General features: G+C 37.9%; 1 protein-coding gene across 1 annotated transcript; it reads right to left on the reverse strand.

Moving 5' to 3' along the window:
- Positions 1-2884: 2884 nt before the first annotated feature.
- On the reverse strand, positions 2885-6046 carry LOC132617997 (uncharacterized). The gene is made up of 3 exons (XM_060333066.1): positions 5937-6046; positions 3712-3846; positions 2885-3148 (listed from the first exon to the last, which is right to left on the reverse strand). The coding sequence occupies exons 1-3, from the start codon at positions 5973-5975 to the stop codon at positions 2981-2983; spliced, it is 342 nt and encodes a 113-aa protein (XP_060189049.1). The 5' UTR covers positions 5976-6046; the 3' UTR covers positions 2885-2980.
- Between the last annotated feature and the right edge of the window lie 12758 nt (positions 6047-18804).

Here is an 18804-nt window from a genome sequence, read left to right on the forward strand (position 1 = left end):
GTATTAAGATGTTCTGTACTGTTTAAATAAGGAAAGGTCTAAAACATAAGTATGGAATTTATAATTAATCTTTTAAGAATTATATTTTAATATATTTAGTTATAGATACACCTTATAGGATGATTAAGTGTAGGTTTCATCAAGTTTTTCGTACAATATTTGAACACTCAATAATTAGAAAATATAACTTAGAAAGTAGTTAAAGATCTAGAGAGAGGGATCCAACAGTGGTTGAAGAGCAAATAACACTAATGATTTTGCGTGAAATATTAAATGGTTTTTTTACGGTTTAAAAATAGAATTCACAGTGGTTTAAATTATAATTATGGTTTAAAATTTAAGACATAGGACAAATGAAATATTAACTCAACATTATTCATTTTTAGACTTACGTTGCCACTTAGGAAAAAAAAAATTAATTATTGTAAACTATCACACAATAAATTTGTAATAACTAACATGAAATTACATGCAATGCACATACCCAAGAGCTCATGTAAATTGAATGATTTTTTGACCTTTTAATCAAATGCTACTCCAATGACACACATGTCCAATTAAGCAAGTATTAGAACGTTAGGCAGATCGAGTCAATGATCATGAGGAGAACTCAAGAATAACTGAGGAAGTCTAAACATGATTCTAATCTCCAAAATCAGCTAGCACAAGGTAACACGCAAGAAAGCTGAGCGGCAGCAATATTCCTCCGAAACTCCAGAATAACCAAGGAACACAGATTTGATTGGAGTTGGAAGGGCTGATTATCTTTCTCATGGGATATTTATTATGGCATATTGTGAGCGCTTAGGGAAAATGACGTATGGAAGAGCAACGAAAATTTGCCAAGTATAGTGTAAAACTTGTTGCTAGAGGCATGCTTATCATTACTTATTACCCCGTATATGTTAGTTATTGAATGACTTGATAGTGTAAATATTCTTTTTGACTATTTTTTGCAACTCATAAAATAAGAATTTTAATACACCGGAAAGATCAAGGAAGGAAGGAAAGGGAGAAAGGTAAAGTGAGAACTGAGCCTGCACTTATTGTGTGATAGATTCACTATTCAATACGTAAAAGGACTGTATATCTTTTGCTCTTTAGCTTTATACTATTTTTTAAAATTGATATTCCCAACTTTAAATCTTAAAATTAAGGTTTTCAATTTATTTGTTTGTTCCTTTGGGCCTAATATCATTCTCGAATATAATTCAGAATTATAAATTTAAGTCAATATCACATATCTTATTATATAACGTGGGAAAGGTTCTATCAATTTAATATAATATTAACCATTTGTTGCAATACAATCTTGGTGTTAAAAATCTTACTGGTAGATATGAAGATTTAAGTAGTTTAATTCAGAGTTCTAAAATATCAGACAAAATTTCACTATCTTTTAACTAAAAACTAAAGAATTTAAAAATAGAATTTACTACATTTCTGATGTCATGAATATATAAGGAAATAATGAACTTTTTCAATATTAATTGTATCTTTGCAATATATATTAGTAATATTTAGTGGTTATAAGAAGACTTTTGCTGAAGAATTATAATTAATCGTAACTTAAAATATTGAAATGAAAACTTGATAGTATGAAAGAACTTTTAATGCATTACTATGTCACTATACAAGAAAATTCAAAATATTATATTAAAAGACTTCGAAATGGTATTAAATTTGATATAATATATAATTTTATCTCATTATTTAATATATACACCTACTCCGTTGGTTATGATTTCTCCTATATCCCTTATTTGTTCTCTTTTTTTGCAGAGATGGTTTTATATTCCGTTTTTAACTCAATTCTAAATCAAACATTCTTATTTGTCCATTAAAATAAATGTTTGAATGAATAATCTCTAAAGGATTAATTTATAGCTTTCCATCAAAGAAATTTAAAATAGTGAATTTCGAAAAAAAACAATACATTAATCTTATTTAAAATATTTATGATATCTTATTAACTTTTGGCTTTAGGTCACTGATTGTATGGAGCCGTCCCTGATCATGGACAAGACCATTTTCGATGGAGTAGACAATTGTCAATGGAAAAGAGATTTGAGATATTTTTTACGATTGTAGTCAACAATAAGATGTTATCATAAGGGAGAACATAAATAACATACTGTTTAAAAAGTCATTATTCATGAAGCACTTTTTCTGGATATATAATACAAACGTTGAGCTATTTACAGATAATTCTTGTTTTCTCGTCCAGTAATACTCACTACTTGTCCTTATTCTCGTGAAGAAAAAAAAACTCAGTATCATTCTGTAACGACCCGTTTGGTCGTTTTAGTCTTTTCGACGTTTTCGTTGTTTCCGAGCATTGATCACTACTAAAAAAACAGCGTTTAGTGACAGACGTATTCCGTCACTAATCAGCATATATCTGTTGCTAAACATGTGTTGCGACGGATTAGCGACGGAATGTCGTCTGTTGCGATTTTGCGCGTTGCTAACCTATTAGCGACGGAAAAATAAAATCCGTAGCAAACTTAGCGACAGAGTAGCGACGTATGAAATCCGTTCCACATTATAGCAACGGATTATTTTGTTGCTATTGTTATGAATTCCGTGACTAATTTTATATTTCATTTCGTCGTTTTAGTAAATTAGCGACGAAAACTATTGTCGCTAATTCGTCGCAAAATCTTTGAATTATTTGTGCCTGCATTTAGCGACAATACAATGTTTGTCGCAGTCTGTAGCCTACTGTTTTCCCTCTAGCAACGACCGAAATCCGTCGCAAATCTGTCACAAATATTTTTCTTCCAATTTTTTATTTTATTTTAAATTTACCTGTTAACACATACTAAATACAAAGTAATAAATACCCTTAAAAATAACTGACATTCACATAAAATAATATTTATAAAAAAAATTCAAAATAGATAGCGAAATCCTAATCGTTAAGTCCAAAACACCGACAACACCAAGCTGTCAACTACCAAAAGAACCCACACATCCATCAAGTATTGTTAGTGCATAATTTTGTTCTTTCCAACAAAAAGCAGATAACTTTGTGCTTGAGATCCAAGACCACATATTCTTCTCTTCCTTGTTCCCCTAGCAGCTTCGTAATATGCTTCACATTGATCAATATCAGACTGAGATCAACATCATTGCCCTTGGCATCCTGCAAAAATTAAAAGAGCTTTAGCCATCCGATATCTTGTCACGGTTACAGCTTAAGCCGTATAATCCTGAGAAAGAACTACTCTCAATCAATAATGTTTCATTACTTATCAACATCAAAACAGACTTGAAACCAAAACTTTAGACTATAAAGAAACTAAAACAAGCCCCACAAAATGCATATATCACAAGTTAATTGGCTGCTAGCACTAAGCTAATACCATATACCACAAGTTAATTGGCTGCTAGCACTAAGCTAATACCATATACCACAAGTTTACACCTTCTGCTCATGTTTTCCTTTCTGTTTTACTGATAAGTTTAATCAATTGCATTAATAGCACTTAGATGGTTGGAAAATGTATACAATACACTATGCTTGTGTTGTTCAACCACATTCATTTTAACAAAATATCCCAATTATCTACACGTCATAGTTAGAACCCTTTACACCAAAACTATAAGTAACATGGAGAAAAGTATCCAAATGTTCAAGTATAAGAAAGGTATGATTTCCAGTGACCCTATTTCATAATTCATTAGTTTTGAATTTCATCTACTTACAGCTTCAATATCTTCTTCTGCCAAAGCTTGATAAACTCTAGATCTGCTCATAGGATTAATGCTCCCAAGCAAACTTGAATAACTTAGCTTGCTGGTGTTTTTTGCGTCCTTTAGTATGCAATCAGGGGGTTGCCCCTGCATAAAAATTTAAATTGTATTCAATGGGAGAAATTACTAGCTTAAAACACTAATACAGGCAGAACTTAAAAAAAAAAAAAAAAGGCAAAAGGAACCAAAACACATGCATGTATATGAAGAATTAGTTGGCCATACAACAATCCATAAAGAAACACAAAGCAAATCACATGAGAGATGTGAACAAAGATTTAATAAATGCAAGGGAAGTGTAACTGCAATTATAGTGCCAATGGGCATGAAGTAAGTAGAATTATTCTACATTCACATCACATGTATTATTTTATTCTAAAACAAAGTAAAAGTGACACTAATATAGCAGTGAAGCGGTAAACTTTCTTTCCAATCTCAAAGAAAAATCAGCATATATCTTGTTAAGGATGTAAATTTCAGATGAAAGTATCAGTTACTAGTTTATTTGAGTTGGTTAAGTTCTTCCATATTTTGAGTTCTAAGGAATTTCTATACTATCTTTACATCTTTTCTCCCTTGCTACTCCAAAAATAACTTGAAACAATAACTTTTTACCTTTTAAAGAATCGGACCATGAGTTGACAGAGGAATGTGGAATATGGAAGATTTTGGCAAAATAACGGCTACAACACTAGATCCATCCATATTCACACACCAACTACTACACCAATATTTTTAAAAAGTTTGGAGGCAAGGTTACTTGGGATTTTCTTTTCCGCAGATAATTCATGTGATCTTCATGCTAAAATCTATAAGTTTTTGAGTTGTAGAATATTTACCAGTAGAATATAGTTTTAGTAATCTGTAGTCTTCAGTCATAAGGACTTGTTAAGGTTCAATCCTCCCCATCTCAACATATGTTAGTACATTAGTTTTCAAGAGTCAATAACAACTGTGTTCTTTTTGGACCGACTAAAAAAAATAAGCTTCGCATATACAATTAGGTACTAATTGGCATTTGTATATTATAAGAGCTGGAAGGTTAAGTTAGTTATGGACTTGTGGTGGGGTTGTAAGTACCCATCCTTAGATTAAGTCGCCTTTGGTATATGCAGTAACAATATTACAAATTCCAGCAAAAGCACACCAGTAACAACATAGAACATCAACAGCAATGCAGATTCATGTTTAGCCCAAAAAAAAAAAGCAATGGCTTAGTTCAAAATGGAACAGCAAGTAACCTTATAGCACAACAGTTCCAACACCAAGATATGTAGGAGCTTAATTCATCAGATGCAATGGCCAAATCACAAATACAACAACAACCCATAAAATGTAGTAGCACATGTCGTTCACTATTAGGCCAAAATGCAATGGCAAAAACCAAGCAACCATTTAATCTCAATTCATTACCGATCATAGAAGCCAACTGTAGGTAATGGCCAAGCAGCAAAACAACAAAATATAAAGGCAGGAGTCATTAAAATTCAGAACTGCACAACCATTACACCTTAGTTCTCAAAATAGAAACCAAGTGCAGCAATATGTTCTCAGTGCAACAACACTCAAAATTATCTCAAGGTTGTCCCAACAATGAATTTAAAAGTGTCACAACAGCCTTTAAGACAGTACACCTTGACAAGGAGATGTAACAACATAGCACCCTTGATCCTAACAGTGTTTTATACAACAGAACTGCCCATTTAACACTGATAAGGCTCCAATTGCAGTAACGGTTAACCAAAATTATGCAGTAATAGCTTACCTGAAGTTCAGTAGCCAAATGATCCAAAATGCAGCAGTTTCTTACCAACAAACCCAACTCCAAATGTGGCTCGAAAAACCAACAGCAGGCAACAGTCACTCTATTTCAAGTTTAGCAGCAAATTAGGGATTTCGATAAGCCCCCAAGTTATGCAAAATGTAACTTCTTAGAATAATGGTTTTACATATACAAAGACTCAATCGAAGTAGCCAATTTACATTGCAATTTTCCTACTAAAACGTATTTCTTATTCCAAGCAAATCATTCTTATAGACAAGTTAATAAACAGTAATTGAAAACCATGAAACGACATTGGTAATTCATAGATTGTATTCAGCCATCTTTATTGGCATTCAAGTTCAAAGGAAACGAACACGATCAACACCTATATATTAGAAAGTTAAGAATAAACCTGCTCATTTGTCAACGTCAAGAATATACTTTTCTGCATGGGATAGCACTTCTCAATAATTTGAAGATCTTGTGATCCTCCAAAGGAACTATTGGAGATATGGTGAGATATGGTCTGCATTTCTGCACAGTTTTTCAGCATTTCTGCACAATTTTTCAGCGTTTCAGCATTTCTGCACTGCGTTTTCAGCATTTCTGCACTGCGTTTCAGCATTTCTGCACGATTTTCTAAACTGCGTTTCAGTATTTTTTTAGTGTTGTGCTTCAGCAGTGATTTTTTTCTGCACTGCGTATTTGTATTTTTGCACTGCATTTTTCGCATTTCTGCATAGGTTTTTCAGCATTTCTGTACTAAGTTTCAGCATTTTAGTACAGTATTTTTAGCATTTTTGCACTGCATTTCAGAAATGCTGAAACGCAGTGCAGAAATGCTGAAAACGCAGTGCAAAAATGCTGAAAAACTGTGCAGAAATGCTGAAACGTTGTGCAGAAATGCTGAAAAACTGTGCAGAAATGCTGAAACGCAGTGCAGAGATGCTGAAAAACTGTGCAGAAATGCTGAAACGCATTGCAGAAATGCTGAAACGCTTTACAGAAATGCTGAAAATTGTGCAGAAGAAATGCTGAAACGCTTTACAGAAATGTTGAAAATTGTGCAGAAATGCTGAAACGCAGTGCAGAAATACTGAAAAACTAGCATTTTTGCATTGCATTTCATTAGCATTAGCAGTACAAAAATGCTAAAAATACTGTACTAAAAGCACACCAGTAACAACATAGAACATCAACAGCAATGCAGTTTTATATCCCATTTGTAACAAAAACATACATATATCTGAGCAGTAACAAAAAGCATACATATATACCATTTGTAAAAATATAAAGCAGATTAAAGGAAACATATGAAAATATATATAAATATACCTGGAGATGGTTTGCCACATTCCCTCTTGTAACTCCTTCAACATTCATCAGGTCAAAATCTTCTTACGGACATTAGAAACAGGACGAAAAAATTAGTCCATTAATATGGAAGTATCCATTTAATAAAAGATACACAAAGACTAACCACAGTGATGCTAAAGAAAATCACCTCCAATGCATAAATATGACTGCAATTTGCGGATACCATTTATGCGGATGACTGCAATTTGAAATCGATTACAGTAGAAAAATCATAGTACAACAGTAGATGATATACTTTTTTTTATCTTTTAATATGTACAAACAAAAAGGTTCCTATATACTTTCATGCAGTAAACAAGAAATGAGATACAATTCTTATGTAAGGTCTGTAAAATCAACTTTTCTAGCAGCAGTGGAACTGCTGAATTGCCTTAAGAAATTACAAATACCAAAAGAAGCTTCAGTTTCCATATTCCAAGGGAGCAAATAATACTCCACACCACATGTCCAACAAGAAAGTGCTAGAATCATTAATTATCAAAGACCACATATGTTTGTTGTAAATGCAATCATTCAAACAGAGTAAACAACTCTCAAAGTGCAGATACAAAACTCATTCAAATGTAGTAGCAGTTCATCAAATAGCAAAGTAAGGCACAAAATATGTCTCCACTATAGCAGTTGCTTGCCTAAAAAACAATCAGCAACCTGACACTTATTTCAGCTTCTAAAGATGCAGTAACATTTCAACCAGGATGCATCATTGTAACACTCAGAGCAGCAGCAAAAGGCAACGCAGCCAGAAGATCTGTCTTCATATCATTAATACAACTGAATGACCTCTAAATGGAAGAACAAGCTGAAATAACTTAGTGAAACAGAAAATATCATTCACCTTTTAGTTAAAAAAAATGACAAACTGAAACTGAAACAAAAAAAATTGAGTAAGAAACCCAGTTCACTAACACTGATTTCAAATCACAGGATATAAAGAATGTTGAGTTCTTCAAGCTTTTTCTCGACATGCAACAAATTAAATCAAACTTTAACCACCAAATAATATTATCCTACAAGATTTAGCACAAACAAAGGTCGAATTTCCATTTTCATCAGATTTTGGCCGAAATAGAGATTCCCCACACTTGACCTTCAAATAAATTATAAACCCAACAGTTTTCAAGACACCCAACTTTGATTTTAGCCAAAAAAAAAACTTAAAGACACTCTGTCCTTTAGATAATAAGCAAGAAAACACATATATCTTAATTTCGTTTTAGATTTAATGTCAGAAAACACAAAGAAGGAGATAAAGAATAAAGAAACTGCCCATAAAACATAGAAAAATCAAAACATACCTTTCCTTTAGATAAAAGTTGCAGTAGAAGAAGAGAAAAACACAATAGAAACCCTAGATTCACATTATTTTGATCTATGTTGTGCTCTCTCTCTCTCTATGTTAGCAATTTTGCACACACTATCTCTCTATCTGTGTTGGCTACTGTGTTTGAACTGAAATGAAATAATGTGTGCCCTAGCTAGGAGATATCTTTTTTTACATTTAACGTCGCTGAATAATATATTGATTTCTTTTAATAATTAATATTGCGACAAATTTTTCCGTTGCTGCAAATATATATTTTTTTCGAGAAAAATTAAAGGCCTAGCGACGGATTTTTCGTTGCTGAATCCGTCGCTAATGAAAAATAAAATTTGTCGCGCCTCTTCTGTTGCTAAATCTGTAGTGAAATTTAAGGCGCCAAAAATTCGCGCTAATTATTAGTGACGAAACTCAGTTTTCGTTGCTAATCCGTCACTATATAATGAGATAAAATTTTAGTTGCTTTTCTCGCGACAAAATGAGAAATCCGTAGCTAATCCGTCGTTAATTAGCGACAGAATATGGTCTGTCGCTAATATTCCGTCACTAAACGATGATTTTTTAGTAGTGTTAGCTCACTTTTAATCCGAGGGAACCGTTGACACGCTTTCCGAGGTCTTTGGTGGACATATAGTTTTAGAGTGAAAAATGGTTGACCCGAAATTGACTTTTGGGCAAACGAACCTTTTTTGGAATTTCGTCAATTTCGGGAGGTCCAGATGGTCGTTTAGAACTTGTGTGTGCGTTTAGTTCGGTTCCCAATGCACTTGGGTGCATTTCGGGACTTGGGAGGGAAATTTAGAATTAAGGCACCAGGGGTTGACTCGGTCAACGAGACATCCATTGGGAATTCCAAGGCCACAGGCGTGTTCGTAGCACGTTTTTATGTGGGACTATGTGTCTGGTATGTGAGCAGAAGGGCTCGGGAATTAGTCGGAAAATCAGATCGGAAGGAAATCTTGGGTTAAGTTTCTGGTGTCTGGTGCCCGGTGCCTGCTTTGGCGGCACCAGCACCGCGGCAGCGGCACCGCTAGAGCGGTAGCCTTGCCACTGGAGCGGTCAATGACTTTTAGTCATTACTGCTGAAGCGGCCAGGTGGTCGCTGGGGTGGCGCCGCTGGGGCAGTCCAGGTATCGCTACAGCGGTGACGGGCAGTGATTCTTCATTAAATGTGTCTTAAATAAGTCCTAGACCCTCATTATTTCTCATCTCAGTATTTGAGCTTGGGAAAACTGTTCTTGGAGATAATTTGAAGAAATTCTTGGAGGTAAAACTTGCCTAATTCTTTACTCTTCCTTAATCACAATCATCTTAGATTTTCCCCTTCTCTTAACAAACCCTTAGAGATGGAATTTGAGATAGGGTTTTGGAAGAATATTTCTGTCACGACCCAAACCCGTAGGCCGCGACTAGTGTCCGTGCTGGACACCCAAACGTACCCAATAACCCAAATCAGCATATTAGCAGAATATATCAATATAAAAGTCAGTTGGCGTTACTAGTTATCATAGATGAACAGATATAGCACGTGGAAGCCGATAAGGCTATCACCGATCATATCAACCCAAAACATATACAGAACCCACACGTATGTCTACAGGCCTCTACAAATCATATCGGAAACATATGACGGGACAGGGCCCCGTCGTACCCCTGAATAACAAACATATGTACAACAGAAAAGTCTGTACCCAAAAGATAGGCTCCGGACAAAGGAGCACTCCAAGATAGCAGAATAGGATCCTAAGCGGGCGGATCAACAAATCGATCGTCTGTACCTGCGTGCCATGAAACGCAGCTCCCGAAGAAAGGGGGTCAGTACGGAAAATATACTGAATATGTAAAGCACGGAACATAGTGAACAAAGTCATAACCGAAGCAGAAGGTACAGAAAATGAACGGGATATCCAGAATATGAAAATGATGATCATAAAGCATAAATAGTGCATGCAGAAAACATATGTCATATCTGGTCCCATTACGGGACTGGGTAAACAGAACGTGGTCGCCACCCCGACACTGGCGCCACAGCACATCATAACTCCAGAGTAGGGAATAACTCTGTAACATATCATATCATATCAGAATGTGCACATGTCAAACATATCAGATGGCCATATCATATCATATCATATCATCATATATCAGAATGTGTGTACATGGCACAGCATACTCCACAACCCATGTACATGTATACCTACCCCCTCACATCGAGGCGCGGCGAACAATGCAGTGGAATACGCGTGATAACATATCCTGGCCCGGGCTCAGTGAAGGAAACGTTGAGGCATCCACGAATGGAGTAGTGAGAAACTAATGCAAAATAAAATATAGCACATTTACGGAGACTCAGTAGCATAATTCAGATGACAAACCATATGACAGAAGCGGAGCAGTAATCATAGTGTATGCATTTCGGATATCCCAATAGCATATGTCAAAATAAGCTTTTTGTAATCATTTTCATGTTTCAAAATACATTATGAGGCTTATCAAAATAATTCAAACGAATGTCATATATTTCCAGAGACTCAATAAGACCTATCAGATGACAAATCGAAATAATGAAATCGGACAGAATCATAGTGAGTGTATTTCGGATGTCATAATGGATTACGGAGAAATAACCTTTCTACAATCGTTTCCATGTTCCAAAATAGTTTATAAGACTTAAGGGAGCATTTAAAACATTTTTTTTTCTAGTAGTTAGAAGAGTAGTTAAAATATTTCCTTTAGAACCGCTCGAAGACAAATCATAGATACAAAAGGGTAAAATCGGAAATAGTGGTCCACCTCGGGACAACCGAAGCGAAGGGCTCGAATTACGTATATTATGCCTATGGAATCACCTATAGAGGTCCTAGGGACATTCCATAACTTTCTAGACAATTTGTAAAAGTTTACATAATTCTTTCAACCAAAATATCCTTAAAGGATTCAATTCCATTGAATGATAAAGGGGCATTTTTGAACGAGGATTCCGATGAATAGAACGCTTCCCGAGATTCAAATCCGATCCTAGTACACCTAGGACATGCCAAAAGAAGAATAGGGGTAGCTTTACATACCTTTTTCGCCCTTTACGCTAGTCCAAATTCAATTCCCGTTTCCTTCAAAATCTACAATTGGTCACAATTACCAAATATCAACTTCAAGCCTTTAAGAATTCAATCTTAATTCATACTTGTCTACGGAAATTTGGGCAGCATATCCCCTATACATATAGCATCCCCGAGAATTTAACTCAGCCAAAATAATTCAACAACAACCCAACAACAACACCAACAACAACAACAATCACTACACAACACAATATAGCATAACTAGTCCTCTTTCCAACATAGTGCAATAACTTTCATTCCAACTTCACATTTCCAAACCAATCTCAATGTTTTTACATTCATTACTAATCAAGATCATTACAATATAATTCGGAAGCATTTCATATCATTTCTTCAAAATATTCACAAGATATACAAAATATACAAACTTTCCACCAAAACCATAATCCATCCAAAACTTCTAATCTTCAATCTACATATTCATAACATATTTCCATCTTCCAATTTCATCAACCATAATCATAATTTACATCTTAACAACTTCATTTTCACAATTACATAAATCTACCATAAAATCATAAAACTTCCCATAACAACTTAACAACCAATCTTTCATGCTATTATGGACTTACATCCCTCCAAATCCACCAACTAACATAATAATTCACATTTAGAACTTCACTTCCATAATTTCATAAAAACTACATTAAAATCACATAATTTCCTATAACCATTTTCAACAATTTTCCATACCAACTTGAACCATTTCTTTCCATTTCCATTACAAGGCTTCAACAACACAATTAACATAACAAATAAAATTGGTTCATCCTTCTACACACATACATACCCACTTTGCAAACTTCCATATTTTCATAATTTCCACTCATTTCTACATACTACAACATAAACAAACCTTCATAACATAAGAAAAAGGAATTGATTCTTACCTTTTTCTACAAATTTCTTCACTTGAACAAGTTGTCAACTTGAAGAAATAAGTGCTCCTTCTTCCAAACCAACTACACCAAGTTGTAAAGGACCCTTGAATTAGTGGAAATACCATAAGAAAACAATTTTTGGAGAAAGATTTCAAAGGGGCAAAAATTCAAGCCATGGCCGAATGGCCTTATATTTTTGCTCTTCTTTGTGTTTTGTTCTTGGTTTCAAGTTTTCTCTTGAATCTTCTATGAGTTTATGACTCATACATGGTCCTTTATATTAATTTGCCACATGGAAATTAATTAATTTGGTGGGCTTGGACCAGGTATGGCCGGCCACCCCCTCACTTTGGGCCTAAATTTTTCTTTTCATTTTTTTGGGCCAACTCGGTTGGTCCCGAGTTGGGCCTAGCCCACTGACCTTTCGACCTTAAAACGTCCATATCTCCTTGTACCGACGTCACCTGCGAACCCACGACCTATGGATGGAAAGATAATTCAATTATCTACAACTTCTATTTCTTGGTAGTTTTCCAAATTCCAAACTTATAATACCGTTTTTGCCCCCCCCCCCCCCCCCCCCTAAAGTCAGGTCACCCGAAAACGTTTTCTTAAAAATATTCATTTGGAGGACTTCCACTTTGATTTGGCCCAAGGGTACTTCATGAGTTGTGTTTACCTCTACATATGTGATTCATATGACTTTTCAGATGTTCCAAAAAAAATCTCGATGTGTGGGCCCCACCCCAGCTTACAAATAATCTGACGTTCAAAAATACGGGATGTAACAATTTCCCTAGATTATTAATGATAAATTGGTGATGTTCATGTTAGATATTGATTAATCTAAGCTTATTAAGCATATATCTTCCCTTTTTAACATTGAAATTCGGATTTGGAGACTTAGGATTTATACCCAATTTAGGAGTTTTTGCTTGGAATCAGATTAGGCCAATTCTTGAGTCAAATCAATAATTAGTGGTTGGGTTATGATCACCTAGTACTTAATTTGGTATTTTACCCTGAATTTCCCGTTTTGCCTTTGTGGGCCCGTGTCCATAAATTCTAGGGTTAAAATGGATCTAATTGATATCATAGTAGTATTAGTATCATTCTTCATAATTTCTATTATGGAATTCGATTATGCTTAGACTACTTTGGTTCTGAGCTTCAGAGGAAGGGCAAGGCAAAAGAATGACTAGTTGGTGTTGCGGTTCGGTATTCTAGGTTGGTTATGGTTTACCTTTGGTGAGACTTTGTATAGTGAATCACATATTTAGATTATAATTTCGAAGATAGCATGTGAACCTTCGGGTATGAAGTCGGATGAATATCGTTTTAGGTTGGGCCATAATGTGTGTTGGGACCAGTCACCCTGTTACGTGTGTTTTGAGTGTTCAATTATGTTGGTTGGATGTCATGTGTAATTGGTAATTATCGACTTCTGTTGTCGTCTTGATTTGGATAGAATTGACATACCCGTGGGGGGAATTTGTACTTGGATATATTGTTGGCGTACCCACTGTTGGTACTTGACTTATTGATATATGATTGGCATACCCACCGTTGGTATTGTGATGTGATACATTATTGGTGTACCTCGTTGTAGTACTTGTGATATCGAACTTGATTTTTGATGATTAACATATGCATTACACACATTCTCTTATATTCATCATGTATGGTCGATACCCGGTGATGATCCGGTATCGTTGATTGAGTGAAGCTGATATTTGATAACCTCTGTTACTTGAGTGATTGTAAAAAGGCCGATATTCAAAGATCCATTCCGGAATCGTTGATTTTATGAAACTGATATTTGATGAACTATTTTACATGAGTGATTGTGAGAAGGCCGATGTCCGAGGTTCAATTTTAGAATCGTTGATTGTGTAAAACTAATATTTGACACACTCTTTTAATTGAGTGATTGTGAGGTGGCCGATGTCTGATGATTTATTCGGGCATTATTGTTGCATGTTCGATTCTGATGTTATCCCAGAATCGTTGTTAGTGCATGGGTTTCGCGGGTGCTCCAAGGTGGTGCCGGTGAGACTCCCCTTGTGAGCAATTAGCCAGGGTCCCGTCTATCTACTGGGCAAGGATCCGGGACGGGTGTCACTTATACTTCGCGAGTCACGCTGGGGTGTGCTACCGAGACGTCGATATTTTTGTCCGGAGTACATGTGTACCCCTCATTTGCATGGCATGACATCGAATTCATACCATTATTGCACTGCATTGCATTATGACTTGATTGAGATGTTGTGATCACTGGATTGTTTTATCTGCTTTATTTCTGAATTGTGTTAACTATGCTTAGTCAGCCGATGATGCCTACTAGTACTGTTGTTTGTACTGACCTGCACTTGCTGCATTCTTTTATGAATGCAGAGTACCAGGTCGGATCTACTTCTCTGACCCGTGGCTGATCGACTATTCAGCTTCCACTCGAGTTTCTAAGGTGAGCATGACGTCCGCTAACCTCGAAGACTTTCCTATTATATGTCTTACTTTTATTCCAGAGACATAGATATCATGTATTATTACTTCCAGATTGTATTATTCTCCCTAGATGCTCTTGTATTATTCAGACTAGACTCTGGGGGTATTTATTGTCTTTCGCACTTTTTACTACTACCTATCTATATATATCGTGAGACTTACGTATTTGTTATTTCGCTACTTAATTCACTTCAATTTACGTATTGGTTCGTTGTTGGGATAAGGGTTCGCTTACCGAGGTAGGAAGGTAAGTGCCCGCACGGCCTAGGCTAAATGGGTCGTGACAAGTTGGTATCAGAGCCCTAGGTTACCCGATCTTTAATACAAGAGCGTGCCTAGTAAAGTCTCGTGGAGCAATATGATGAGCTCCGTACTTATCTGCGGGAGGCTATAGGACATTTAGAAAATCTCGCCTTCTTTCTTTCTGTCGTGCTACTTTATTCAATTTGGTATCGGAAAAGATCAAATTGGTATCTGACTCTTGTCTCTTCTCTCACAGATGGTGAGGACTCGAGCTACTATTTTTCGAGGTTAAGTGCCAGAGCCCATAGCTACTGCTAGCAACCGAGGGTGAGCGACAACCAGAGGGCATGGCGGAACGAGAGGCCGCGAGGCTGCCCCAACCAGGTGTAGAGCTCCGACGGTGGGCCAGCGACAAGAAAGGTCTGCATCTCCTGATCCCGAGTATCAGTCGGGTAGAGACCAGGCCGCAGAGGATGTCGTGGCCCCAGCACGGACACAACTTGTTACTTCTGACCAGGCCGTGCATGAAACTATGGCCAGGACTTTACTTCACCTTGATGCCCAGCAGGCGGCCGCCGGTGTTGCTACTCCCGGTGGGGGTTCACAGACTAAGGTTGGGGCACAAACCCCTAAGCCCGACCTACACGGGTGACACATTCCGCCGCAGCTATGGCTCCTCGTATAGATGCTATACACGCCCCTGGTGAGGATATCAGGCCCATGGATGGCGCCGTTATGACTGCTGCTGATCAGGACTTGGTGGGGAGGTTCAGGAAGTTAGAGCCATCGAGATTCTCTGGTACTTCGTTTGAGGATGCCTATGAGCTTATTCTGCATCGTTTGGGGATAGTAGAGACCCACGACGTTGATTATGTGTCATACCAATTTTACGGTGACGCGAAGACGTGGTGGAGGTATTTCGTGGTGTGCAGACCTAAGGGTTCTCCTCCTTTGACTTGGACTCAGTTCTACCGCGCCTTGCTTGAGAAGTATATGCCCCGGTCTTTAAGAGAGGCTCGTAAGGCGCAGGTTTTACACCTTGAGCAGAGAGGCATGTCCTTAGGGTCCTATGTGACCCGTTTCCTTTATTTGGCCCACTATTCCACTCCGTTGATCCCTACTAAGACCGACAGGATCAGGCGTTTTGTTGGAGGACTAATGTGCTCGCTATAGATTCCTTGTCTTCAGATGGAGTCTATGAGGGCTTCCTTCCAGTCCATTATTGAGCATGCTTCTATTGTTGAGGGCGCCAAGGCCCGTGCTTTTGTTCTCCAGACCAGTGGACATGGCTGTTTCATCTGGGTCTTTATCTTTCATGTTTCAGCAGTCGACTCCTCTTATTCTTTATAGAGGAATCCCCTGAATTCAAATAAGATCTTTCTCCGCGCCGTCAAAAGCCTAATTGAGACAAATCAGCTCTTACTGTTCTCCGGTCTTTGCTCGTACTTCTTTCTCTTGTGGAGAGGTTGGGCATGTTTCCAGGAGATGTCCCCGACCTAGGCGAGATTATTAGCTGCCGAGGACTCCTATATCATCTGGTGGTCGAGGTGGGACTTCTCAGAGAGGTGGTGTTCAGTCGAGCCGCGGTACTTCCCATGGTTCTAGAGGTGGTACTCAGAGTGCGAGAGGGGGATCCCAGTATGGGCATGGTAGAGCCCATTGTTACTCATTCCCTGGTAGGCCCGAGGTAGAGGCCTCAGATGTTGTGATCTCAGATACCATTTATGTCCGTCGTAGAGCAGCATCTGTGTTATTTGATCCTGGATCCACTTATTCGTATGTATCTGCATTTCATGCCGTTAGTTGGGATTTGCCTTTAATAGCATAGATATACCTATTCACGTGTCTACTCCGATCGGAGATTCTGTGGTTATTGATCGAGTCTACCTGCCTTATTTAGTTACTTTTATGGGGTACGACACTTGGGTAGATTTGATGATTATGGATATGGTGGACTTTGATATTATATTGGGTATGTCCTGGCTTTCTCCTTATCATGCGATCTTGGACTGTCACGCCAATACAGTCACTTTAGCCATGCCGGGCATTCTTAGGCTTGAGTGAAGAGGCACTCCTAGTCTCGCTCCGAAGAAGATTATTTCTTTCTTTCGGGTAAACAAGTTAGTAAGCAAGGGGTGTTTAGCGTACTTGGCGCACGTTTATGATACGACTGCTGCATCTCCACCACTTAAGTCTATCCCTATTGTGAGCGAGGTCGTGGAGGTACCGTCGGATTTGCCGAGTATGCCACCCGATCGCGACATTGATTTCTGTATCGACGTGGACCCGGGTACTCGCCCCATTTCCATCCCACCATATTGGATGGCACCTGCCGATTTGAGGGAACTTAAGGAACAATTGTAGGATTTATTGAGCAACGGGTTCATTAGACCAAGCGTCTCCCCTTGGGGTGCCCAGTGTTATTTGCGAAGAAGAAAGATGGGACCATGAGAATGTGTATTGATTACCGCCAGTTGAACAAGGTCACTATTCGGAACAATTGCCCTGTGCCTCATATTGATGATCTGTTTGACTAGTTTCATGGTGCTTCGGTGTTTCGAAGATTGATTTGCGTTCCGGCTATCACCAGTTGAAAATTAGGATGGAGGATATTCCGAAGACAACATTTCGGACGAGATATAGCCACTATGAGTTTTTAGTGATGTCTTTTGGGCTTACCAATGCCCCGGCTGCATTTATGACTTTGATGAATGGCATTTTTAGGCCGTTCTTTGATTCTTTTGTGATTATGTTTATTGATGACATCTCGGTGTATTCCAAGAGTAGAGGAGAGCATGAGAGCCATCTTCGTACCGTTCTTGGATTGTTGAAGAAGCATAGTATGTTTGCTAAATTTTCCAAGTGTGAGTTCTGGTTGGAGTCTGTGGCATTCTTGGGCCATCTGGTGTCCAAGGAGGGGATTATGGCTGATCCACAGAAGATTGAAGCTTTGAGGGGTTGGGCGAGATCCACTACCATTATGGAGGTTTGTAGTTTTGTGGGTTTGGCCAGTTATTACCGTTGCTTTATGAAGGATTTTGCTGCCATTGCTTCATCCTTGACCAGATTGACTTAGAAGGATGTTCCCTTCCAGTGGACGGATGATTGTGAGGAGAGTTTGTAAGAGCTCAAGCTTCTTTGACCACAAACCCGATCCTAGCCTTACCTGTGGAAGGCAAAGACTTCGCTGTCTACTGTGATGCTTCCCCTATGGGTTTGGGTGCGGTGTTAATGCAGGAGGGTAGAGTGATAGCTTATGCTTCCCGTCAATTGAAAGTTCACAAGAAGAATTACCCTACCCATGATTTGGAGTTGTTAGCAGTAGTCTTTGCCTTGAAGCTTTGGAGGCATTACTTGTATGGTGTCCATTGTGAGGTTTTTACCGATCAATGTAGCCTTCAACATGTGTTTACCCAGAGAGATTTTTACCAATCACCGTAGCATTCAGCATGTGTTTACCCAGAGAGATCTTAATTCCAGGCAGTGCCGATGGATGGAGCTCTTAAAGGACTATGACATCTTTATTCTGTATCACCCAGGTAAAGCAAATATGGTGGCTAATGCCTTGAGTCGCAAGGCCGTGAGTATGGAGAGTTTAGCTCGATTGATTGTTTCCAAGCGTCTGTTGTCCATGGAGGTTCAGACTCTGGCCAACAGTTTCGTCTGTCTCGATATTTCAGTCCTGGGCAGGATTTTGGCTTGTATAGAGGCGAGATCATTATTATTGGATCGGATCAAGGCTCATCAGTTTGAGGATGCTCAGTTGAGCAAGATCCGAGATAGTATTTCAAGGGGTGAGGCCAAAGAGGGTGTGATTGATTCTGAGGGCATTCT

The sequence above is a fragment of the Lycium barbarum genome, chromosome 11 (genome assembly GCF_019175385.1).
Source record: "Lycium barbarum isolate Lr01 chromosome 11, ASM1917538v2, whole genome shotgun sequence".
Classification (NCBI taxonomy): domain Eukaryota; kingdom Viridiplantae; phylum Streptophyta; class Magnoliopsida; order Solanales; family Solanaceae; genus Lycium; species Lycium barbarum.

Coding starts and splice junctions, on each gene's coding strand:
- LOC132617997 (XM_060333066.1), bottom strand. CDS start 5,975: ATGCAGAAAAGTATATTCTTGACGTTGACAAATGAGCAG. Junction 3,847..5,936: donor TGACGTTGACAAATGAGCAG/GTTTATTCTTAA, acceptor ATTTTTATGCAG/GGGCAACCCCCTGATTGCAT. Junction 3,149..3,711: donor CAGAAGAAGATATTGAAGCT/GTAAGTAGATGA, acceptor TAATTTTTGCAG/GATGCCAAGGGCAATGATGT.